Source organism: Heloderma suspectum, chromosome 5 (assembly GCF_057233095.1).
Source record: "Heloderma suspectum isolate Gila_16-S chromosome 5, 16-S_ref, whole genome shotgun sequence".
Taxonomy (NCBI): Eukaryota; Metazoa; Chordata; class Lepidosauria; order Squamata; family Helodermatidae; genus Heloderma; species Heloderma suspectum.
In genome coordinates this window covers 18,015,274-18,040,851 of record NC_139462.1, presented here as the reverse complement: position 1 = coordinate 18,040,851, position 25,578 = coordinate 18,015,274, and the positions used below count along the sequence as shown (strand labels likewise).

At 46.8% G+C, this 25,578-nt stretch overlaps 1 protein-coding gene across 1 annotated transcript; it reads right to left on the bottom strand.

Moving 5' to 3' along the window:
• Nucleotides 1-11,751: 11,751 nt before the first annotated feature.
• On the bottom strand, nt 11,752-24,116 carry LOC146343642 (uncharacterized). The gene is made up of 3 exons (XM_084855438.1): nt 23,944-24,116; nt 16,989-17,135; nt 11,752-13,971 (listed from the first exon to the last, which is right to left on the bottom strand). Exons 1-3 carry the CDS (start codon nt 24,058-24,060, stop codon nt 13,813-13,815), a joined length of 423 nt encoding a protein of 140 aa, XP_084711564.1. The 5' UTR covers nt 24,061-24,116; the 3' UTR covers nt 11,752-13,812.
• Nucleotides 24,117-25,578: the final 1,462 nt, after the last annotated feature.

Here is a 25,578-nt window from a genome sequence, read left to right as displayed (position 1 = left end):
CATAGTTTAATTATGTCCTGTGTGAAGAAGTCCTTCCTTTTATCTGTCTTGAATCTCCCACCCATCAGCTTCATGAGATGACCTGGGTTCTAGTACTATGATACAGAGGGGAAAATGTCTCCCTATCCGCTTTCTCCACACAGTGCATAATTTTGTACACCTCACTCCCCTTTTCCCCAAGCTAAACAAGCTCAGCTGTTGTAACCTTTCCTCATGGTGGGCCTTACGCAGTAGAGGTGTGCCCAGGGGAGGAAAATCACTTTGGCTCCCACTTCAGAGTTTAAGTTAGGAGGCCAATTCACCTCTGACCACTTCAGGTAACCCCTCATATTTCACGGAAAACCCAAAGCTTCAGATGTCTCCCCATTGACTCTAGTGGGGAAATCAACAACGAGCTTACAACTTTTTATGACATAGACAGAGTAGCCCCCTTCTGAGAGACAGATGGGTGCAAGGTGTTAGTTCTGGGTGCCTTTAAAGATGATCTGAGGAGGGGAAAACTGATCTTGCCACTTCTGCCTCTGCTCTCTTCCCTGAAGTTGCCTTCGGGAAAGCACAAGCTTTTCCATGCTCCAGCTTCCTCCTTGATGGAGTGGTTGGCAGGCACTTCTTTGAAATCTGAAAGTGTACAGTAATGTAGTACTTGTGGACACTGCAACAGTGTGTGTGTGTGTGTGTGTAACACAGTCTCACACACACACATAGCAAAGGACACAAGATCTTGGGTCAGACAGATCACAGTACTACTCATACAGAGACAGAGACTGAACTTAAAATCAAATGCAAGTACAAGCAGAGTCAGAATTTGGGGTTGGGGTGAACGGAAAGGACTTGCCTAATCAAAACAATCAAAATTAAATATATATTTTCAAAATGTGAAACAGATTGGATTTTTTTTTTTAGGAAGAATTGGTCTGGATTGAAAAGTATTGTATGGAATGATTAGTCTAAACTGGATTAAGGAAGGTTTAGATCACATAAGCAAAATGAAAAACAAAACCCGCCAACACTGCAGCACAAACATTTTCAGTATTCCTACTCCTAAGAGAGTAAATTAGCAAAGAGCGGCGGCGAACAGTGGCACAGTTCTGATCTGTTTCTTTGACATCCCTCCCCAAAGCACTGTGACTGGTTAAGTGGTTCCCTGGTTGGAAGCTAGAGCTGTCAGTCACAGAATTACAACAACAGCCCTCCCCACAGCCTGGCAATTTCCTTTTATGGACAGCTTGGGTGGGAAATTTATCTGGTTTAAACAGTCTTTCAGTGTCTGTGCCCCAGGTTCATTCCCTGGCACGTCCAAGTAGGGCCAGGAAAGACCGCTGGCTGAATCTCTGCACTGCTACTGCTAGTCAGTGGCTAGATAGGCCAATGGCCTGGCTTGGTATAGGGTCATTTTGTACATATGGGGGAAATCCTCAAAATAGTAAAATCCCACCTATAGTCTGGGGTGCAGTGCAGAATGCTGTCTCATCTACGTAATTCAGAGAAAAGGCAGGAACAACACAGACCTACTTCTAAACCAAAAATTAAGCTCTCTCCCCACCCACCCAATGAAGCTCTAAACACATTAGATTTCCTGTAGATTTAATACATTCCATTTGGCACCTCTTTATAACTTATTCTTTTCTGACTCCAGCCAATGCAGCCTACACCAAAACTGGAGGCAAATTTTGAGGGTCCTGCTTGGGCATGTTATCCAAAGGATTTGAAGAGCGGCTAAAAGTCTTGATTGGACCAGCAAAATTTGGTGTGTGTGTGTGTGTGTGTGTGTGTGCATGTCTGCATTCTACATATCTGTAGGTTGCCAACAATTTTCACCTATAGCAAAATGCAAGGCCAAACACAGTCTAGGGAATTATTATTATTATTATTATTATTATTATTATTATTATTATTCTCCTACATTCTCCCCTTGCAAGGAACTCAAGGCAGCTTGCATGGTCCCCCTCCTCTCCATTTTTAGGAGAGTTCATCTGAGAGTCAGTGACTGGGTTCGCACAAGACACTAACCCACACTCAGAGGTTGAGTGTGAGTTGTTGTTGAATCATGGGTTGGTTGTTGAACCATGGGTTTGCATGTTGTCTGAACCCAGGACATTTTCCACAGGGTTGCTTGTTAATAGGGACGTCACAAGCGTCTGGCTGGGGGCTTGAGCTCAGGGCATTCCTGCCGGCTTGGCCCCCTGGCGTCAGTCTGTGGACCCCCACACTTGGCGTGCGCTGAGTCAAGCAAATGAAGTGGTCCCCGCTCCTCTGCCAAACTGCCATTTTGTGGGAAATAGCAGCTTGACCTTTTCCATAAAGGCCGATTTTTCATAAATGGTGGCTGTAAAGAGGCCCTTTTATGGAACATTACAAGCGTAAATGGATTATTTCGACCATTTACGCCTGTAATGCTGCATAAATGGGCCTATTTATGGCCACCATTTACACAAAATCAGCCTTTATGGAAAAGGCTGAGCCACCATTTTGCGCAGAATAGCAGCTCAGCGGAGGAGTGGGACCCCACGCGCCATGCACTGGGTGCTCGTGAACCACCTTACAGCGCGCCACATGCAGCGAGCAGGGGCAGGTGGCCAGCGGGGTCCAATGAGTGGTAAGTGGCACGGGCAGGGGTAAGTTCAGCCATCCCTACTTGTTAACCATGCAGCGTGACTTATTTTTCTTGAACAAGCCACCATGAGAACCCATGGTTTGTTGTTGGGTTGTTCAGGGTGATTAATAAGCCACCTTGCGGAAAATGTCCTGGGTTCAGACAACATCCTAACCCCAGTTCAACAACAACAACAAAAACATGGTTCAACAACAACCCACACTCAGCCACTAAGTGTGGGTTACCATGTTGTGTGAACAGCCCCAGCGACTGATCCAAACTCACCCAGTGAGCTTCATGGCCCAGTGGGGACTAGAACCCAGATCTCTTGAGTCTCAGTCTGACTTTAAACTACAATAGTGCAGCTCGGACTGGACCTCAGGGCCAACATCCAGAACCGTACAACCCAGGTGCCCCTCAAATGACCACTTAGAGAGCAGCAGATGATGGGGCAGAAAAGACACCAGGGCTGACACTGGTCCTGCAGCATCTCTTTGTTATTTTTAGTTTTTAAAATACCGTATAGTCAGAGCGGGGAGTAGGCAACCAAGCATGCACATGATTACAGAATCTCAGTTTATTGTTGTTTGTTTATTTATTTATTTATTTATTTATTTCATTTCTATACCGCCCAATAGCCGAAGCTCTCTGGGCGGTTCACAAAAACTAAAACCAAACAACACACAATAAAACAATTTAAAATATATAGAACATTAAAACCACAATATAACAATACAACCACAATAAAACCTAGCAGCAGTACAGGAGTTTAAAATACAGATTTAAAACAGCAAAGATAAAAATTTAGAAAGCTAAAATGCCTGGGAAAATAATAAAAAAAATAAATAAAAAGGTCTTCACTTGGCACCGAAAGAAGTACAATGTAGGCGCGAGGCGAACCTCACTAGGGAGCTCATTCCAGAGCCAGGGTGCCACAGCAGAAAAAGCCCTCCTCCTAGTAACCACCCGCCTCACTTCCTTTGGCAGGGGCTCACGGAGAAGGGCCGCTGACGATGATCTACTACATCGCTGACGATGTAGTAGTAATGGGGGACTTCAATTTCCCCGATATTTGTTGGGAGACAAATTCTGCAAAACATGGCCCCTCCAGGAAATTCCTGACTTGTGTGGCGGATAACTTCCTCCTACAGAAAGTAGAGGAAGGAACTAGAGGATCGGCTATCCTTGACTTGATCCTAACCAACAGAGATGACTTAGTGGATAAAGTAGCAGTTACAGGAACTCTGGGGGAAAGCGACCATGTTGTACTTGAGTTCTTGGTTCTAAGGGAAGCAAAAGCCGAGTGTACTCAAACGCGTACCCTGGATTTTAGGAAAGCTGATTTTAATAAACTCAGAACAATGATCAGTAAGGTCCCATGGCAAACAATGCTAGCGAGAAAAGGAGTCCAAGATGGGTGGGAACTTTTAAAAAAGGAAATTCTCAAGGCACAATCACAAACAATTCCAACAAGAAGAAAAGGTGGAAGACAACAGAAGAAGCCAATGTGGCTTCACAAAAAGCTTAGGGATGACCTGAAAACAAAAAAGGACACATATAGGAAGTGGAAAGAAGGCCAAGTAACAAAGGAAGAGTACAGGCACGTAGCACAGAATTGCAGGGATGGTGTCAGGAAGGCTAAAGCGGAGAACGAGGTGAGGTTAGCGAGGGATGCTAAAAACAACAAAAAGGCTTTCTTCAGCTACGTGCATAGTAAAAGGCAGAGGAAAGAAATGGTTGTTCAGCTATTAAATAAGGATGGCAAAATGATAACAGATGACAAAGAAAAGGCAGAGGTGCTCAATTCCTACTTTGGCTCAGTCTTCTCCCAAAAGAGGGTCTATGACCCCCCTGGCAAAGGCGAAGTACAGGCTGAAGGGGCAGGATTGCAGCTTGAGATCGACAGGCATATGGTCAAGGAACACCTCATTACTTTGAATGAGTTCAAATCTCCAGGGCCAGATGAACTGCATCCTAGAGTCATAAAGGAACTGGCAGAAGAACTCTCAGAACCGCTGTCTATTCTCTTTGAGAAATCATGGAGGACCGGGGAAGTGCCAGATGACTGGAGGAGGGCTAATGTTGTCCCTATCTTCAAAAAGGGCAAAAAGGAGGAACCTGGGAACTACAGACCAGTCAGTCTGACATCAATCCCTGGGAAAATTCTGGAGCAGATCATAAAGCAATCCATCTGGAAGCACCTTGACAACAATGCAGTGATTACTTGAAGCCAACATGGATTTGTCAAAAACAAGTCCTGCCAGACAAATCTGATCTCATTTTTTGATCAAGTCACCTCCCTTGTAGACCGTGGGAATGCTGTAGACATCATATACCTCGACTTCAGCAAAGCTTTCGACAAAGTGCCCCATGATATCCAGATGAGCAAACTAGCTCCAAGTGGGCTAGATGAAACAACGATCATGTGGATCCACAGTTGGCTACAGAATCGGACTCAAAGAGTGCTTATCAATGGGACCTTCTCAAGCTGGGGAGAGGTAACGAGTGGGGTACCGCAGGGCTCAGTCCTGGGCCCAGTGCTCTTCAACATTTTTATTAATGACTTGGAGGAGGAGATGCAGGGAATGATGATCAAATTTGCAGATGACACAAAATTGGGAGGGATAGCTAATACTTTGGGAGACAGAAACAAAATTCAAAGTGATCTGGATAGACTGGAGTGCTGGGCAGAAAACAACAGAATGGCATTTAATAGGGACAAATGCCAAGTTCTGCACCTAGGAAAAAGAAACCAAATGCACAGTTACAAGATGGGGGATACGTGGCTCAACCACACTACGAGCGAGAAGGATCTTGGAATTGTCGTCGATCACAAGCTGAATATGAGCCAACAATGTGATGTGGCTGCAAAAAAGGCAAATGCTATTTTGGGCTGCATTCATAGAAGCATCGCTTCCAAATCCCGGGAAGTACTAGTTCCCCTCTAACTCAGCACTGGTTAGGCCTCATCTGGAGTACTGTGTCCAGTTCTGGGCACCACACTTTAAGAAGGATGCAGACAAGCTGGAGAGGGTTCAAAGGAGGGCAACAAAGATGATCAGGGGACTGGAAACAAAGCCCTATGAAGAGAGACTGAAAGAACTGGGCATGTTTAGCCTTGAGAAGAGAAGACTGAGGGGAGTTATGATAGCACTCTTCAAGTACTTGAAAGGTTGTCACAGAGAAGAAGGCCAGGATCTCTTCTTGATCATCCCAGAGTGCAGGACACGGAATAATGGGCTCAAGTTACAGGAAGCCAGATTCCGGCTGAACATCAGGAAAAACTTCCTGAGTGTCAGAGCAATACGGCAATGGAACCAATTACCTGGGGAGGTGGTGGGCTCTCCCACACTGGAGGCCTTTAAGACGAGGCTGGACAGCCATTTGTCAGGGATGCTCTGACTTGGATTCCTGCATTGAGCAGGGGGTTGGACTCGATGGCCTTGTAGGCCCCTTCCAACCCTACTATTCTATGATTCTATGATTCTATGATTCTATGATCTTAAGGTCCGGGCAGGCACATATGGGAGGAGGCGATCCTTCAGGTAACCTGGCCCCAAGCCGTTAAGGGCTTTGAATGTTAACACCAGCACTTTGAATCGGGCCCGGAAATGGACTGGCAGCCAGAGCAGCTGGAAAAGTACTGGCGTAATATGAGCTCGCAGGCCAGTCCCTGTTAACAATCTTGCTGCCCTATTTTGGACCAGCTGAAGTTTCCGGACCGTTTTCAAAGGCAGCCCCACGTATAACGCATTGCAGTAATCCAGACGAGAAGTTATCAGAGCATGGATAACTGTAGCTAGGCTATCTCTGTCCAGATAAGGGCGTAGTTGGTATACCAGCCTAAGCTGATAAAAAGTGCTCCATGCCACTGAGTTCACCTGTGCCTCAAGTGACAGTTCTGGATCCAAGAGCACCCCCAAACTACGAACCTGATCCTTTAGGGGGAGTGCAACCCCCTCCAGAACAGGTTGAATATCACCTAGCCAGGCAGACGAACCACCCACTAACAGTACCTCCGTCTTGTCTGGATTGAGTTTCAGTTTATTAGCCCTCATCCAGTCCATTACCGTGCCCAGGCACTGGTTCAGAACAGCCACTGCCTCACCTGGTTTTGATGAGAAAGAGAGGTAGAGCTGGGTGTCATCCGCATATTGATGGCACCTCAGCCCACACCTCCGGATAACCTCCCCCAGCGGTTTCATGGAGATGTTAAACAGCATGGGGGATAAAATAGAGCCCTGTGGAACCCCATGGTTGCCATGGCACAGAGCAATAATACCCCAGCACCACCTTCTGGAATCGGCCATCCAAGTAGGAGCGGAACCACTGTAGTGCAGTGCCTCCAACTCCTAACCCAGACAACCTATCCAGAAGGATACCATGGTCGATGGTATCGAAAGCCACTGAGAGGTCCAGGAGAATCAACAGGGTCGCACTCCCCCTGTCCCTCTCCCGGCAGAGGTCATCCCACAGGGCGACCAAGGCAGTTTCCGTTCCAAAACCATGCCTGAAGCCCGATTGAAATGGATCTAGATAATCCGTTTCATTCAAGAGTGCCTGGAGCTGTCCTACAACCACCCGCTCAAGCAAACAACTTCCTTGTTGTTGTTGTTTTTACTTTTAAAATATATTTTCTCTTTCTTCAACAAAATGGTGCTGATTCCCAAGTCAATGTGTTCAGCATCAGGGCAGCAGAAGCAAACTCCATTCTTGTCATCACCACAGTGCCATCATCTAAGTGGATTTAAAGGGGAAAACTGCACATGCTCAGAGTCTCTCTCTCTCTCTCTCAGGATTGGTGTTTTTTTGTCTAACATATTAGGAGTGTAGAAGCAGTTGTAAAGCATGGAATGGTTGGGTGTGTCAGGAGCGCCCTTGCTGCCTTCTGAAATCCTCAAGTAGCCAGAATCAACACACAGACAATAGGGCTCTTTTCCAAGGCTTTATTTCCATTCAACCTAATGACGCTTACAGATGCTAATTGCCTGAGCCTAATGAGGGAAACTTAAGAGAGCTGCCTACCAGGGGTTTCTAGCCTTAGGGAATCAGTTGGTCTCTGTTCGGAGGGAAAGGGTGGGAAGCCTCTGAACTTAAAGGCTAGGAGGAGAGACTCCACCCCTTTTCCGTGGGGCATTGGGGCGCAGCTGTTGACATTGCACCAAGCGGGCTGAATGCCTCCTCTCGGCGCCCTCCACCTCCCGCTTGTCCCTAGGCTGGAGCCTAGCGTCCCGAAGCTCCAGTTGTCCCTCCCTCTCCCTGCCAGGGTCACTGCCACTATCAGGAATGTGAGCAGGGAGGGTCTCTTCCTCCAGCAGCGCCTCTGAACAGCGCACGGGTTCTTCTCCCACAGTTTCTATCTCTTCCTCAGAATCAGAACTGCTTTGGGGCTCTATGGGCTCCGATCCAACCCTGACAGGGTGTGGGGGAGAAGACAAATGTTAGTGGTGTGTGTGCTTCACAACTGAAGTACTACATTTGGCCATCTAAAAGGGCCCCCCATTAAGACCATTTGGTCAGGGTCTAAAATTACCTACCTGCACCACTGACTGCCTAGGAGAAATTGTTTTATATATCATTTTATCCTGCGCTTTTTGGTTTTAACTTTTGTGAACCGCCCAGAGAATGTTGGCTATTGGGAGGTATAGAAAAGGAAGAAATAAATAAATTCCCTCTTCTGTCACACAAGGTAACAAAACACTGCCCCATACTGCACCTGCTTGCCTCTCATAGGCGCTGTCTCTTCTCTTCGGTTGTCTTCTTTTCTGTGCTCTAAAGGGAATGGTTTTGTTTTCCCTCCCTCAACTTCCTTTATTTTTTAGAGCTCAGAATATTCTTACAGGCTTCTCAGCCTCTGGCTTGGGAGCGTTTCATCAGCTCCAGGGCCTTTCCTGCCTGAGGCAAATTGGAATGGGTAGCCAACTCTGCAGGATGTTTTCGCTGCCTGAGGCATCCTCCTGTTCTGGCTGTATGAAAGAGAGGGCTGCTGCCCCCTCCCCAAATTTATTAGCACCACCTGCTAAATGGGAGCACTAAATTGAAGGACAGCTCTCAGGACAGCTCTCAGGACAGCTCTTCACGACAATGGAATGAGAAGTGTGTTAAGAGTATTATCCAGATTTTCATGAAATCAGCTTTGATCCATCAGGGACCCATGAAACAAGAAAAACCGAGTGTACTATACCTTAAAAATCTGATTTTCATGGGTCACACAGCGCTTGAAAGTAATATACTTCCGGGTTAGGTGGAGAGAATAGAACTGAATGTCATCAACCCAGCAGGTGCTGCTCAACCAATGAGGGAGGCTTGTTCCTGCCCATGTCCAGGCTCCCCCCAGCTACCACCTTATTATCCCTGACAGCATCTGAAGGCTTCCCATGAAAGCACCCCACCAGCACAATTTTGTCCCATTCCAGCCAACAGTCAGGGAATTAGAGCTCTCACCCCCTTTCTCCTTTTCCAGGGAGTAAATCCAGGGATCTAGCTACTTTACCCATTGACAGTCTGCAACCTGTGCTGCTCAGTCACAAAACCCCAGTTGCGCACTTCCAGGGGGTAAATACAGCAATCTAGCTGCTTCGCCCATTCTCAGCCTGCAGCCTCTGTAGCCTGCTTTCCCCCCACTGACAATCTGTAGCATCTTTTTCCCACTGAGAAAATTGGAGCGGCACTGTTTCAAGTACTAGCTATCATGGCAGTTGAGGGCAATGAGTTCCCCAAACCCCAACAGCCGCCATTCCACAAAGCAGGGATGCACTGGGGAAAAAATCAAAACAAAAGGGGCAGCCCATCTACTGTGATGCAACAGCAGAACACACACCCCCTCCCAAAAAAGGAAGAAGCCGCATTTAATTCAGGGATATGGGGCATACTGGAAGCAGGCAGAAGCCATCTTAAAGGCAAAATGCGGCACAAAGCGCCTCTGAAAAATCTCTGGGTTTGAGGCTGGAAACAATGGCTTTACTGCAGAATGGCCATGATGTCATATGTCCCTAACAACTTTAAGCTACAGCAGCATCAGAGAAAACCTCCCACGTAGATGGGCCCCTTTCTGAAGGGAGCTTTTCTGAAACCATTGTGGACATGCTGTTATAACTGCAGATGTATCTTCTTAAGTGCAAGGAAGTGGTGATGTTGGAGGGTTCTTTTTTCTTTTCTTTTTTAAAGGGGCCCCAAGCTAGGATTTCAGGGCCACTGAGCACCCCAAATCAGCAAACCATTTGCTTTAAAAGCTCTTCTGCCACAGAGAGCTGTGATGATGGGACAGAGAAAAGTGGAAGTGTATCAGGCAGACACTCTGGTAGCTGAGACTGCAGGTGAAGGCAGATGGAGTAAAAAGAAGTCACCGTTTATTTATTGTTTATTTATTTACTTAATTCGTACCCCACCTCTCTACCCAGAAGGCAGCTTACACTCATAAACAACACTGGATTAAAACAGTAATAAAACAAATGCATTAAAACACAATGAAAAATGCTTCACCCACGGTGTGAGCCTGGCTTCCTCCCAGCTTTGCATGACGCACAGATTTGAAAGCAAAGCAAATAGTAGTTCAGCTGCCAGCCTTGTCACCCCTGCCACAGCATGCTTCAAGCATGCTGCTCGCCTTTTCTCATTCCCCCCTGCCAGTGATACATGTACATTTAGGGTCAAAACAGACATTACTTTAAACCCATTTCTAGCAGCTACATCTTTTTTCTTTCTTTTCATTTTTACTCTAGAAGAGGTGCACAGGGCCTGAGTAGAGACTGTTACTAGAGCTCATGTGTTTATTTTTACCCATAACACTAGAAGCTAAATATTTAGAGAGGCAGAAGAAAGTACTTCTTCATACAATGCATAATAATGAACTTACGGCACTCACCACCACAAGATGCGGGGCCTGTTTCCACGAGTTATTTACTCTGAACTGGCTGCGTGTTGGGGTTGTTAGGGATACCTGACATCGTGGCCATCCAGCACCCATCCCGGAGCTGATCAGGGAAAAACCAGATTTCCTGAGACTGCTTATAGTCCGATTCTTTTCCTTACGTTGGGTTCTCCTCAGTATAGTTGCTGCGTGCCCCAACACCCGCATTTAGCTCGGGTGTGCTAGCCCTGCCCAGGGGTGTGCCTTTCACCGTGACTCTGGTCAAGGGGTGTTTCCTGGGTGTTTCCCATCCCTGCACAAACCAATTAGTGTCTCCTCAGAAGTAGTTCCCATTGTGCTGAATGAGGCCTGCCCACTGAATGCCCACCTCAGAACTTATAGAGATCCCCCTCAATTGACATGGCAGAGTTTACAGCCCAATTCCCTAAGCGAGGTAAAGCGCAACCTCAAGGCTCCAATTCCCCTTTGTTTGGTTTATTGCCTTAGGAAGAAAGTACTGCGACCCTTCATTATAGGGATCCTGCGAGATAAAATGGGGGCTTTGTGTTCTCCCCCCCCCCCCGGCCGCTTTCCCAGCACAAGCATATGTGTGTCTGCTTGGAGTAACTCCCATTGTGCTCAGTGAGGCTTGCGCTTGCTCTTGAAATGCAGGTGTATCTGGACCTTCAGGGGAAAGGAGAAAGGGGGGAGAGGGCAGGAGGCCTCTCTTATTGGTTGCGCAGCCCCTGCCAGTCAGATGACGTTCTCTCAAACCCCCACCCCCTCCCAGAAGTATGTTCTGTGAAGCAATTTTTACTAGTGCGGAGAACCTGCTCGTGGAGCCCTGCACGGACCAAAGCACAGCAAGGCTGATTCCTTTTAAAAAATCCGGTACTCCTACATTACCTTCTCTTTCCATTGTCATGGAAACACAGGCGTGGTGATACAGCTTCTTGTTGGATAGGTCTAGCAACTCATTAAGTCATGACAGCTAAGTAAAACCTCTGCATTCATAGCCAATAGACTTCTGAAAATCAGATGCTGAGGGCAAACAACACAGGAAGAGGGAGCAATTGCCTTCGTCCCCTACTTGCGAGAGTCCCAGATTCATCTGGGTGGCCACTGAGGGAACCAAGATGGTGGCCTAGATGGACCTTTGGTGTGATCTATCAACACTGCTCTGATGTCCTAATGCACTGCACAGCTATTTCCCACAGCACTCAAGTGCCATTGCTCCTGCATAAACATGCACACATTTGTTCAAAGCGTAACTGCTTAAATAAAGAGCTGTAAATATAAATTCAGCAGCTGTTGTCCTTTATATTCAAAGCACAGAAGTAAAAATGGCTGACATAAATTTTACCTGCATGAGCAACATAAGCCAACGGGACTTCATATTTTACTGGGTGCCCTTAGCAATTCTCATATATCTTACCAGCATCCCGAGCTCGACATCAAGTGATTCAAACAATAAAACATACTTGGTAAGGAGGGGAAACCTTGTGTAAAAAAAACCACCTTCATTCTCTGCACAGCTGATGGTGATTAAAGCAGACACCCAAACACGGAAGACATGCTGATGTGTGTGTGTATTTTTCCTTCCTGTCAGAAAATGCCCTAATAACATAGGCCACATCCAACAGAACATAACTTTAAGCACATCAGATGTCATTCTGATTCCAACTTGTCTCCCGCTGAAGGTGTGGTTTCCATGTGTTAGTGAATGTCCTCGTTCACATGTGCACACAAACTTGCATGTGTACACATGTACCTGCTGAATCTGGAAATGCAGGAATGTGTTACAGAGGCTGGTGTACACCTGGTGGACTCTACAGCAGGGGTGGAAAACCTGCAGCCCTAGGGCCACATGAGATGTTTGGCCTAGTTTCATGCACTCCTCGGGCTAATTTCAAAACCCCTCTGCATGCTAAGTTTTTTTTTTTTTATGCATGAACACCTTTTAGCCTCACCCCTGTTTTTGTTTTTATATGATTACATTGTACTGTTTTTATACTTCTGCTGTAAGCCATTCTGGGTACAATAACAGAAGAGTAAGGTCACCACACCTAAAAAGGATATTGTAGAGCTGGGAAAAGTGCAGAAAAGGGCAACTAAAATGATCAAGGGGGTGGAGCATCTCCCCTGTGACAGAAGGTTACAACAGCTGGGATTGTTTATCTTGGAAAAAAGGAGGCTAAGGGGAGACATGATAGAGGTCTATAAAATTATGCATGGTGTGGAGAATGTGGATAGAATCATAGAAGAGTAGGGTTGGAAGGGTCCTATAAGAACATTGGGTCCAACCCCCATTTTTCTCCCTCTCTCAAAATACTAGAACCCAGGTACATCCCATGAGGTTGATTGATGGGGGATTCAGGACAGAAAAAAAAGGAAGGACTTCTTCACACAGTGCATAGTTAAACTATAGAACTTGCTACCACAGGATGGAGTGATGGCCACCAATTTGGATGGCTTTAAAAAGGGGCTGGACAAATTCCTGGGGGAGCTACTGGTCTTGATGGCTATGCACTACCTCCAGCATGATCAGAGGCACTATGCCTGTGTGCCCCAGTTGCTAGGGAACATGCTGTTGCCCTCATGTCTTGCTTGTGGGTTTCCTGTGGGCAGCTGCTTGGCCACTGTGTGAACAGAATGCTAGACCCATGGTCTGATCCAGCTCTTCTTATGTTCTTATGTTCTAAGGCATTGGGCTGGATCCAGGATCTGCCTTTCATTGACAGAAAAGTTCCACTCAGGAAGGTGCCTCTGCCCAACATTTCAGGATCCCCCCTTCAGCCCCACACCACAGCTCACCCCACTTAGCAGTGTCCCTCAACCCTCTGTGTAGCATTTTCAGGGGCTGGAGGGGTTGCTACGAGGAGCGGGGGGTGAAGAAGTCAGCTTCTGCCAGCCCAGTTGCACATACCTAAATCTGGATCCAACCATCATCACCATAATGATTTACCTGGCTGCTAACTAACTGACACCATTCTCAATTCAGGGTGCAAAGGTTATCTGGATGGTTCTCAAAAACATCTTGCCAGCTACGCTTTTTGTTTTGCTTTTAATACAGCGATATCTTTCAAAGTCAGCCGGGCATTTGATTCTTCAAGATTGTTATGCCTGACACATCCATTCTTATTGCTGCACTTGAGAAAAACCGACCAACCTTACTGGGCAGGAGATAGAGCATGATACGATCACAGCTTCACAGCCTTTTCACTCACGATTCAAATGTTGCTGTTCGGTCAATCACATTGAAAGTAATTTCCCAAGCACGGGCCTGCCATGTTTCGACACAGCAGGCAGGCCTCTAATTAATAGGTACATGACCTCGCCGTGTTTATTTAGGGAGATACCTGCCTCTGATCTATTCCCCAATGACAAGAGAAAGCAACTTGTATTCATGGAAAAGTTCACAAGAGCCATCTGATGGACTGCACACCGTACCTTCCCGTGTCACGGTTAATTCATCATCATCCACTCTGTAGGTAGGACGATTGCTGGTGGTTTGTTCTTCTAGTGACTTCTGCACAAACACAAAGGGATTAATACACCTGTCTATTATTTATCAGTGTACTGCCAACAACGTTGCCAAAAAGCTAACTGTGAGGTAGGTAGGTGGGTAGGTAGGTAGGGTCCATAGTAGCTCAGTGGTAGTGCACATACTTTGGATGCAGGAAGCCCCTGGGTCCCTCTTCTCCAATTAAGAAGCTTCAGATAGCGATGGCCAAAGTTCCCTCAGTTCACTTTAGAAATGGGTCCACAATTATTTATCAGTAATTTCAGATTTTGCTTCAGAAACATATAACGCTTATACAGGTGAGTGTGAAAATGTGATTCAGCAAAGGGATGTCTTATTGGTTGATGTATATAATATGTATTGTAATTAGGGATGGGCAAACCCCCCCCCCCCCAACATCCAGTCTGGGGTGGGGATTCACTGCGGGGAAATCCAGGCTACTTAGGGCCCCGTGAATTTCTTTGGAGCCCTGGCGCATCCGCTACAGTTTGCGGGCAGCTTTCTCGCTGTCTAAAAGGTACGATACGCTAATGGTGGCTGCCATTATTGCAGGAAAATTACAGCCATAAATTGTATATGGTATTTGCAGCCTTAAAGCACTTCCTTCTAGGTAAATTGCGGCATAAAAGGCCACAATTTACCTAGCAGGAAGTACTTTACGGCAGATTTCTGCAGCATTCCTAATTGTAATATGTATCATATTATTCCTATTAAAAATAAGAATAATGACAAGCATAATCATAATTATGGGTCCATAATTACACAAGACAGATTTTTTTAAGGCTCTAGGGACCAGTAGGCAAGACCAGCCACACTCCCACACCTTGAGGGGAAAGATTCAGTGCAAGCCCACCTGAGCTAGCTCTGAGAGGCTTCTCCATCCAAAAGCCAATAGCACATACAAAGACTTGTATTACAGCCTCTGCTGGCTATCACCTAGGCCAGGGATGGGCCGTTTCTCACATTGGCACGGGGCAAACTTCCTTCAAAAAGATTTACACATTGCACTGTTCATAAAATTTCAGTCACCGAACTCCAGTCTTTTATCCTTGGCTGATCTCTTTTTAGGACTGATTTGCATACCATTCGTTAGAAGCCCAAATGTGGCAAGAAATGCAGCTGGCTAATCAAATGGCCCTGGGCTCACAGGCAACAATCAAATGTTTCCCACTTGCGAAATGCCAAGACAGAGCTTTATATTTGCACTTATTTTTCAGGAAGCAGGGGGGAATTATCCCTTTAAGAGCAGGCTGCCCAGGTTCAAATCCCCATTCATCCACATGGCTCACTGAGTGATCATGGGCCAATCAATACCTCTCAGCCTAGCCCTGACCCACATCCTAGGGTTGTTGTAAGCAGAAAAAGGGAGGAGGGGAATCATGTATGCCAAGTTGAGCTCCTTGGAGGAAAGGCGATATAAAAATGTAATAAATAAATTACTCAGGATTTGTCCTGACATACCTCTGAAAGCAAAGTGCCCTTGTAGTTTGCTTATTTCTACAGCCAAGTTCTAACATGCTCTAGCAAGGTAGAAATGCCCATATGTATGTGCCACGTTCATCCACAGAGCTCAGGAAAGCGTGCATGGGATCATCATCACAAAAGCCCTGGGTCAAGGGTGGGCACCCTGTGGCCCTCCAGACGTTTTGGCCTACAACTGCCACCAGCCCTAGGCAGCAGAGCCAATGATGAGGAATGTTGGGAGTTGTAGGCCAAAATATCTAGAGGGCCACAGGTTGCCCACACCTGCCCTAGTTCATGTCCAGCACAACCCTAGCCATTTGCACTCAGAAGTAAGCCTCACTGCATTCAAAGGGGCTTACTTCCAGGTAGTGCTGCTGTGCCGAAAATTTCTCCCACGTTTTTTCGACCATTCTCATTCCGAAGAAGAGACATTGCTTCTGAAAAGACATTCAGTGGTGGAGAAATTGTGGAGTCATTCTCATGGTTGGGGTTGGGTTTCTTGGGCTTTCCTTACTTAGGAGGTGGCCGAGGAGTGAGCACAAGTGTCCTGTCTTTCATTGTACAATCATCTCTCCAGCAGCCCATAGCCACCTCAGCTTCCTACACTTCAATTAAAGCCCAGTTTAAGGCACCATGAAGTAACTCCTCCCATAGGGCTTTTTCAGATCAGGACGTGCAGGCAGCCTGGGAGGCTAGCAGTGATTAGGTGAGCTCAAAAACACCACCAAAGTAAAGTATAAAACATCCTGAATGAGGCAGAACAATGGAAGCCCCTCTCGTGGGAGGAAATTGGAGCACAGATTTTGGCAGAGTGCGAACTCCACCTCATCCCTGGAGTAGACACAACACTGCCCCCACCTGCATTGTGGTGGATGCATACTGGGGGCCAGCCTGCCAAGACAGTTGATGCTGTTGCAGCATGAAGACCCCCGAAACCCTTCCCCAGAAAGAAAGAAAGAAAGAAAGAAAGAAAGAGAGAGAGAGAGAGAGAGAGAGAGGGAAGGAAGGAAGGAAGGAAGGAAGGAAGGAAGGAAGGAAAGAAAGAAAGAAAGAAAGAAAGAAAGAAAGAAAGAAAGAAAGAAAGAAAGAAAGAAAGAAAAGCTGTGCTACAAGCCCTTCCAGTGGGGAGCCCTGCCTGGGAGAAACCGTTGAGAATTTCTCCTCCCCCTGGAGAAATGTGGTGAAATTGTCTCCCAAATTTCTCTGCCCATAAAGTAAGGTGGAGAATTTCAAGAGGCCATTTGCACACAGCTCTGCATCCAGGTCAGTATGCATAGGACTGCAGCCTTAGTCTGAGGGCCAAGCTAGACATGCTCTTTATTAGGTAGGTTGGCCTTTCCTGGTTCATTTACTTTAACAAATAACCAGTGGGGGGGGGGCAGATTGGGCCCATGGCATGGGGAGGGGGATTTAAGCCCTTTTCCCCACCATGGTCCCGATTAGACCCCACCCCCAGCTCTTTGCCATGGGAGGAAAGCTCTGAACGCTGAGCAGGGGCACTCCATCACCCTTACAAGAGACTTGCTCCTGGCAGAGATGAAAACTGCTAGAACTGGCACCTTCATGCGGATCAGCGCAGCTGCCTGCATTTTTGGCCTCTCCTTGGGGGCCTGGCTATGGCGACTGTCATGATGAGCGCCTGCACTGTGAAACTGACCACGCCACCACTGGATGCCTCCACTGCCTGTTAGCCTCACAGCTCTCATCTAGAAGAAAGAAAGAGGGAGAGAGAGACATTAAACATGATCACGCATTTACCGTCCCATCTGGTCTGGTCCTTTGGCATGCCAATGTGTATATGAGGATGGCTGACCAGGGCTTAAGCCAGGCTTCCCCAACCTGGCCCCTCCCAGGTGTGTTGAGTTGCACCATTGGGAATGATGGGAGTTGCAGTCCAACACATCTGGAGGAAACCAGCTGGGGGGGAATTAACCAAAGAGGACTCCCAACACTGTTGCAGGCCACTAGAACCGGAGCCGTAAACCAGGAAATCCCTGGTTCGAATCATACCTCTGCCCATGAACTCAATAGGAGGCCGTAGGTCAGCTGCCCTCTCTCAGCCCCCACAGCTGCGACATGAGCATAACAACAGTGGCCGACTTTACGGGGCTGTTGTTGCAAAGTTGTACTTTTAACAACAGAAAAGAAGAGAAGAGGAAAGAAGAGAAGAGGAAAGAAAAGAAAAGAAAAGCAGCATGATAGAGATGCTGTTATTGCCACAGCACAGACGCATCCAGGGATCTCTGTGCCTTCCTTGCCCCATGCTGCTTGCTGCCTCTTCTTCTCCTGCTGTCCGCCCGACCCAAGAAGGAGCCCCCTTCCCGGCACGTAATTTGTTGCTAATCAGCTGTCACCGTCGGAGCCCCAACGAGAGGTTCATCTCTCACAGAGGCTAATGGCCTTAAAAGTCACCGAGTCAATGTCAATGAGAAGACACCGATTCAATCAGAGGGCCGGATGAGGAATGGTGCCTGCTGCATTAGTGCTCATTTTGAGTTCAAGCATCTGGGGCCTAGTAAATAACCATCAGTGGGTGGGACCGGGGGACAGGTCATTAGCCCCGCGAAAAATAAATATCGCTTCCCTTGATGGCTGCGAGTAATTTAGCTCAGACGAGGAAATTTCACCCTAGATTAAGTATGATGAGGCAGTATCAGTCAGTGGAGGCCAAACAGTGAGGGCTTGATGAGATCGGAGGAAATTTATATGCAGCCGGCGGAATGCAAGATGAGTTCAAAGAAATGATGGACCTCTTCCTCCCAGTCCGTAGCCGTGGAAAAGAGCCAGCCTCAGCCACCTCCGAAGCTGGCCCTCCGCCTGCTTCCTCCCCCCGCCCACGTCTGCTCCATTTTTAATAGCCTGTTGGAAGGAAAAGTCCGAGTCCTCTGCACTTTAATTTCTGAAGTGAAAGAGGGCAAGCCTCGGGATTCCCCGTAAAGCAGGTCGTCCTTGGCAGCCAATCCCAAATCCATCCTGGCTGGTTGTGGTTGTTCACCTGGAAAGAAGGAAGGGTTCTGCACATGCTCAGAAGCTCCCTTGCCCTCAAGCAGTGGAGGCTGGTTGCTCCAATGCTAGTGAGGCAATGAATCCGCTCCGGGTTTCAGTCAGAACCAGTCAGCACTCTAAAAGCTCCTTTAGAGTGCTGACTGGTTCTGACTGAAACCTGGAGCGGATTCACCGCTCCACTGACATTGGAGCCACCAGCCTCCACTGCCTTCAAGGCAGGGTGGCCAGGTATCCCATTTTACAAAGGATAGTCTTCTATTTTGGAGAGCTGGCAGAAGACAGTCCTCTGTTTGAAGAGGGGTCCAGTCCAAGCCTGGTTTAGGGTCAAAGAACTGTAAGAAGGGAGTGCAGGGGCCTTGGGAGCTGCCCATCCGCAGTTGGTACTGGGGCAACTGAGCAGGCAGACAAGTCACTTGATCAGCCTTCTCCGCTATGGTGCAATAGCTCGTATTTCAATTTAAATTATAGTCATGATCTCTAAATTTGCACCTATGCATACAAATCTGCACATGCAAATGCTATGCAAATGGCTGCCCTCTTTTGTCCTCTTTTGGGGTGATGCAGTTCCACTTGTTTGCCATTGCATAAGCGGCCACCCTACTTCAAGAACCGAGTTCTGGTATTGTGAAAAACAGTTCTAGAGCAGAGGCCTCTGCATGTTTGTAGCCAAATTGAGCAAATTTGGAAATGGCTGCCTCCAGGATGCTTAGTGGCAGATATACGCTTGGAAATTAAGGTGAAATGGTGCAAAGGGGGACAGGCCTCCTGTTCCTTTTATGCAGGGATGGGGAGCCTCCAGGCTTCTCAATCGAGTCCTCTAGACTCCCCCTAGGCCACATCCCATTTCCTCAGGCCACACCCCCTTACTGGCCCTCCTCCACGTTATTGGTATTAAGTTGGATCCAGCCTTAGTCATACTTGGAGTAGACCCACTGAAATCAATGGGATTCATGTTACTCATGACTAACTTAAATCCCACTGATTTCAGTGGGCCTGCTCTAAGTATGATTAAGATTCAACACCATATTTATTTCATCCTGCTCTTTCCCCCAGCTACAAAGCTGATTGAGGGAACTTTGCACAGATTGGGGTAAGGAGAATGCCTGGATGCAGATGCAGAAGGTAAAACTCACATCGGTGACCCTGCCCACTTTGGGCTCTGGCTACCCTCACAGCTGGAACGCTGACCCACACACACACACATAAATACATAGGTTTCAGCTGAGGTTATGGGGTGCCCCCACCCCTACTTTAATGTGAGACAAAATTAGGCCTGTAGAAGAAAAAAATGTTTTGTTACTGTATTCATTTTTGTTATTGAATACCTCATTCATTTCATTCTTCATAAATATTCATTATGCATAAAAATCACATTTTTAAACTTATGTATAACAATAAAAGGATGTGTATTTGTTTGTCCATCAGCACCACAGTGCCAAGTCAGTGAACCCTAGACACCTGAAATGTGGTGTGCATACTAAGGGGACCCTGGGAGTGTGCACCTCAGGGTTATTTTGTTTTAAATTAATGGAGGAAGCAATCCTATAGCCCCTAGACAGAGTCAGCTGTCAAAGGCTGTCAAACTAGCTTATATGAAGCCCCATCGTCAATTACCTTGTTTGTTTCCTAGTAAACTTTGTTCCCTTTGACAGCTGAAACATACAAGATAATAGACAAGGCAAGGTGATATATATATATATATATATATATATATATATATATATATAGCCTTGCACACCTCCATAATTGTGAAAAACTGACCGATTTTAAAAAAAAAATTACAAAGACATTTGCACACATTCCTGGGGCCGAATTTTTGGTCCCATTTTGTGCAAATGTCAGGGTGCTTTTTTTTTTTTTAAGTGTTGCCAAATGAGTGACAGCCCCTCCAAAGTGTCGCTTGGGCACTGGTGGAGGGGCTGTCACTGCAGCAGGGGTGAGATCACTTGGCAAGAGCGTCAGGGGTTTTTGCCACTTCTGCCAAGTGGGTTGCTCACCAATGGCCACAACTCACAATGGGTTGGCAGTGCCGGGTTCGGATGACACACCAACCCATTGTGGGTACAACAACCCCTCAAGCCATGGGTTGTTAGGGTGGCTTATTGCCCACGCACAAGTCACCCTGCAGGAATCAGTCCAGGTTTGCACAACATAACTACCCACTGTAGCTTGTCATCCAAGATGGGTTGTTGTGTCATGTGAACCCAGTCATTGTGGCTTAAGCAAGCCACCATGGTTTCTTGTGACCCGTGGCTTGTGCCAGGCACAATTTGCATAATCACCACCTGGCTGCGACTTTGCATAATCATTGCCTGGCCATGTGTTGTCCAAACCTGTATGGCATGACTAAACAGCCCTCAAATAACCCTGCAACAGCCCATGGGTTATTGGAGGGTTGTTTAACCAACCAACAAGCCTTGTTGCCCAGGTTCAGATGACATGATAAGACATGGCTGGGCACTGATGCAAATTACATCCAGCATGTGCCAGTATGTGCCATGGCTCACAACAAGCCATGGTGACTTGTTTAAGCCACCATGGCTTGTTGTGCTCATGCATAATGGCTCAGTGGCTCAGCTGGTAGCATGTTTATTTGAAGCCCAGCAGTAGAATACAGGAGTTTTGCCAACACGATGAGCTTGTGGCAGGGGGTTTGCTGCTTTCCTTGTAGTGTTGCAGAGTCTCTGCAGCAGCCTTATCTATTTGTTTGTGACAATAGCAGGGGACGTCATTGTTCTGGGGGACACACACCCCTCCAGCCTTTCCCCCACCTCCCTTTTTGGTTGTAAGCAAATGGTATAATAATAAGCTGCCTATTGTAACTTGGCTTTGATTTTATCTGTCCCATCGATCTAACCTGCCAAGCACTTGGGTGGCAATTAAAGCTGTGAGTATCATCGGACATTCAGCACCATTCCCCAGTGGGAATATGCTGACAGTTCACCTCTGCTGGGAAAATATAATGCAGATCTTCTACCCTTGGAAGATCCTGCAGCTTTTAAGCCCTGCAAACAGATGTGGAAGCCCCTGGAAGCAGGATGGCCAGGGCAACCGGGGCTCCTGCAACTTTAATGGCTGTGCATCCTATATATCAAATTTCATGGTTAAACTAGGGAATTCACTTCCACAAGATGTAGTGATGGCCACCACTTTGGATGGCTTTTAAAGGGGGTTGGACAAATTCCTGGAGGAGAAGGCTATCAATGGCTACTAGTCCTGAAGGCTATGTGCTACCTCCGCTATCAGAGGCAGCATGCCAATGTACACCAATTGCTGGGGAACATGGGTGGGAAGGTGCTGTTGCACTCATGCCCTCCTTGTGGGTTCATGGTCAACAGCTGGTTGGCCACTATGCAAACAGAATGCTGGACTGGATGGACCCTTGGTCTGATCCAGCAAGGCTCTTCTGATGTTCTTTTCAGGGCGGGGGAACCTGTGACCCTCCAGAAGCTACAATTCATGACCATTGCTCATGCTGGCTGGGGCTGCTGAGAGGTGCATTCCACCAACAAATAGAGTGTCAACAACATCTAGCCATATATTAAGAGCAAAGTTGTTCCCTGAGTGTGTATCCATATGAAGCTAAAATGGCAACCTCCATACACAAGTAGGGATGGATGGACTCACCTCCATCTGGGGCGCAGGGGCGCTTGATAAGCCGCTGGACCCTCTCAGCAAGCCTCCCTGTTCGCCCTGCCCCGGCCTGCCGAATTGCACAAGCCCCCCTCCTCTGTGCGCCGAGGATTCCAGCAGTCACACCCTTGTGCACACAACAGTTCGAGCACTGGAGTCCTCAGCGCTTCGTGCACCAGAAGCACTCTTGCCATCTCCTCCTCACAAGGAGGAGATGGCTGGAGTAGCTGGGGCATGTGTGGCACTGCCCCGCCAGCTCTTAAGGGTTTGCTTGACAGCCGGCGGGGGCAAGAGGAGTCCTCATTGCCACGCATGCCCCAACCACTCTAGCCATCTCTTCCTTGCAAGGAGGAGATAGTGAGAGTGGTTGGGGTGCATGCGGCAACGACAACTCCGGGCTGCTCCCAGCTGCTCACTGAGCTCCAGGGCACTCAGCGACCAGGTTCATCAGCACCCCATGGCTCAGTGAGCAGGGCCCAGGGGCCCAGGTGCAGGGGAGTTTGCCGGCCTCCCGGACCAAGCCGGGCACTCACGACATCACTATACACAAGCAGAAGAGGGAGGGGAAATGGAACAGAGTATCCTAGAAAAGGGCATGGTTGGCTGGCTGGCTGGCAGGCATGCTGAACAGGAGCATTCCATGCTCCATCACTTTGTTGCAGGTCTGATTTGTTGTACTTATTATGAATATGGCCCCAACAATTACGTGGGGCATTGCAGAGTAGCACAAGATTTGTTTTTCAGGTTTCCCTGTCCCAATCTTGCAAAAGGGCCCATTGGTGGTGTAGTGATGCTTATCATGACAGTCCTCCTAGCCACAGCCCCCAAGGAGGACAAAAATGTGTTGATCCATATCAGCAAACCAGTTCTAGCCATTTTCATCTCCACCAAAAGCAGGTCTTTTGTAAAGCTATTGGGTCTTAATTGCTCATTCAAGACACAGCCACCCCCAAAATACTTTGCACTGCAACAGGGAACAATATATTGTGCCTGGGAAAATCCATTTCTCCCCAGGTACAGTAAGGATTGCTGCTATGCTCAGAGGGAGCAGGGGGGGTGGCAGATGACATCAGTGTCCCTGCTTATTAAAAAAAAGGGGGGGCTGTGCTGCATCCCAGCAAGCCCTGGTTCCACTACACCACTTGGACCCATTGCTCGGCGGTATATTACATGCTGTGCATGCAAAGTGTTGCAGGTTCAATCCCTGGCATCTGCAGGTTTTTTTTAAGGCAGGTGTGGGAAATACTTCTGCCATGACCCTGGACAGCTGTTGCCAGGCAGAGTAGACAATGCTGGACTGGCTCAGAATAAGGCACCTTCACATCTTTCATTCCGTCGCCTGCTCATCAATGGAATCGGATTTGTTTTTCGAGTTTCCAAATTTGCGCAAATTCACACTTGCGAAAATGCGCAAATCCCTCCCCAAATGCACATTTTCACACTTTAGCCTATGGGGAAATGCACATTTCCAGATTTTATTTTTTTTAATGCATATTTTTCTATTACTAAATTAGAAAATTGACTCTAATACGTGCCAGTGAGCAGTTCACCGATTTCGGCTGGAATTCTAAACACACTTACTAGGCAGTAAATGTCACTGAAGACAATGGGACTTGTTTCTGAGTAAACATACATAGGATAGCACAGTTAAAGGCCTATTTGGGGTTTCCCCAGTCTAGTCAACCAGAAACTGCATGCACAGAAATCACACTGAAGTTGCCATGCACAGAAATCGCATTGAAGCTTAACACTGCCGTTACGACTGGCAGCAATGGAGCTATCCATCCACTGCACCCAGCCTGAGAAACAATGAGTCAAATTGTCTTTATCTTTTTTCAAAAGTAACATGACAGTTTAGTGATGAGCCTTTCCTACCTGGCTGTTAAGCTTTGGGGTGGTGGAATGATCAAGTGTCTCACCATTGCAGTTCACATTTGCTGGGTAGACTTCTAAGATGAGCCAAACAAACAGACTAACTATGCCCCTTGTCATCTTGATTGATCAGTTTGTCTGACACATTTCAAGCATCTGCTTACTCTGTGAATGCAGCTTACACACCATCCAGACAACAGCCATTTGGAGCGAAGGAGGGCCATCTTTCTTTCTTTCTTTCTTTCTTTCTTTCTTTCTTTCTTTCTTTCTCATTTCGTCTGTCTTTCTGTCTGTCCTTCTTTCTTTCTTTTTGTGTCTGCAAGGGCTTCAGAGTGCTGAAAGGAGAAAGATTTACAGTCAAACTTTCTGCTGAAAAAAAAAAGAGAAGTAGCCAACTCCGGAATTCACAGCACCAAGCCAGTGTGGTGTAGTGGCAAGAGTGTTGGGCTGGGAGCTGGGAGATCCAGGTTCTAGTCCCCACTCAGCCATGGAAGCTCACTGGGTGACTTTGGGCCAGTCGCAGACTCTCAGCCCAACCTACCTCACAGGGTTGTTGTTGGGAGGATAAAATGGAGAGAAGGAGGATAATGTAAGCCGCCTTGGGTTCCTTGCAAGAGGAAAAAAGGCGGGATATAAATGCAATAAATAATAAATAAATAAATATTTATCCTATGTTAGCTTCGGCTATTGGGCGGTATAGAAATAAATAAATAAATAAATAAATGTGTGTTGAGCTACATGAAGCTGTCCATTTCAGTTCTCTCCATTTCTCATTTTTCCATCCTATTTCTGCATCATTTTGCAACTTTTTTCAAAAGTTAGCTGAAACTTTGTATGCATTTTTGTGTGCATTTTTCTAATAAATGCATTTTTGTATCCAAATTTGCCCAGTATATGCATTTTTGCAAGCAGTTTTCCTTACCATAATGCTGCTTTGTATAGTTTTGTTTCACATATTTGTGAGCAGTTTTCCCTAATATACATATTTTGCATGCATTTTTTGTTCTGAGAAGTGCATTGCAAAATTCTGAGAAGTGCAAATAACGAAGGATAACTGCATTCCAATCTGCACATTTGGGAAGTGTGAATTTGGTAAATTCTTATCAAGATGCAAACCAAAATTTTCTTTCCCCCATCCTTCATGCTATGCTAGCCACAGTGCTAGTATACCACACAAAAGAATCACAAAGCCGCTGAGTCCCCACAAGAATAAAGCAATTTACCCCAGAGTAGAACTACTGAAGTCAGCAAGAATGTTCAAGAAGGAAGTAATTATAGATTACAGTCTCAGGACCAAACTTGCTGTGCTAAACACATAGTTTGCTTGGACTCTTAGACTGTCTTTGGACTTTGCTTTCAGTCCTGATCCTTGCTGATTTCTAGCTTCTCTGCCTAGGCACTGCCAGAACTCCCATCAGCCCTACCCAGCATAGCCACTGTTGCGAGATCATGGGAGTTGTAGGCCAAAATATCTGGAGGGCCACAAGTTGACCACCCCTACTCTAAGAAATTATTGATTGCTATGAACTACATGATCAGGTCACTTGAGCAAGCAAACTTTTGTTTGGCGAGTATCTTCTCTACTGGGATCAGTTCTTTCTATTGTTTTGTGCAAATGTTTTATGCTATTGCATTTCC

Excerpts from the sequence above, each read along its gene's own strand:
- LOC146343642 (XM_084855438.1), bottom strand. The coding sequence starts at position 24,060 with ATGACAAGGGGCATAGTTAGTCTGTTTGTTTGGCTCATCTTAGAAGTC. Across the intron at positions 17,136-23,943 it reads CCCCAAAGCTTAACAGCCAG|ATGAGAGCTGTGAGGCTAAC; the intron begins GTAGGAAAGGCT and ends TCTTTCTTCTAG. Across the intron at positions 13,972-16,988 it reads CTGCGCTGATCCGCATGAAG|AAGTCACTAGAAGAACAAAC; the intron begins GTGCCAGTTCTA and ends GTGTTTGTGCAG.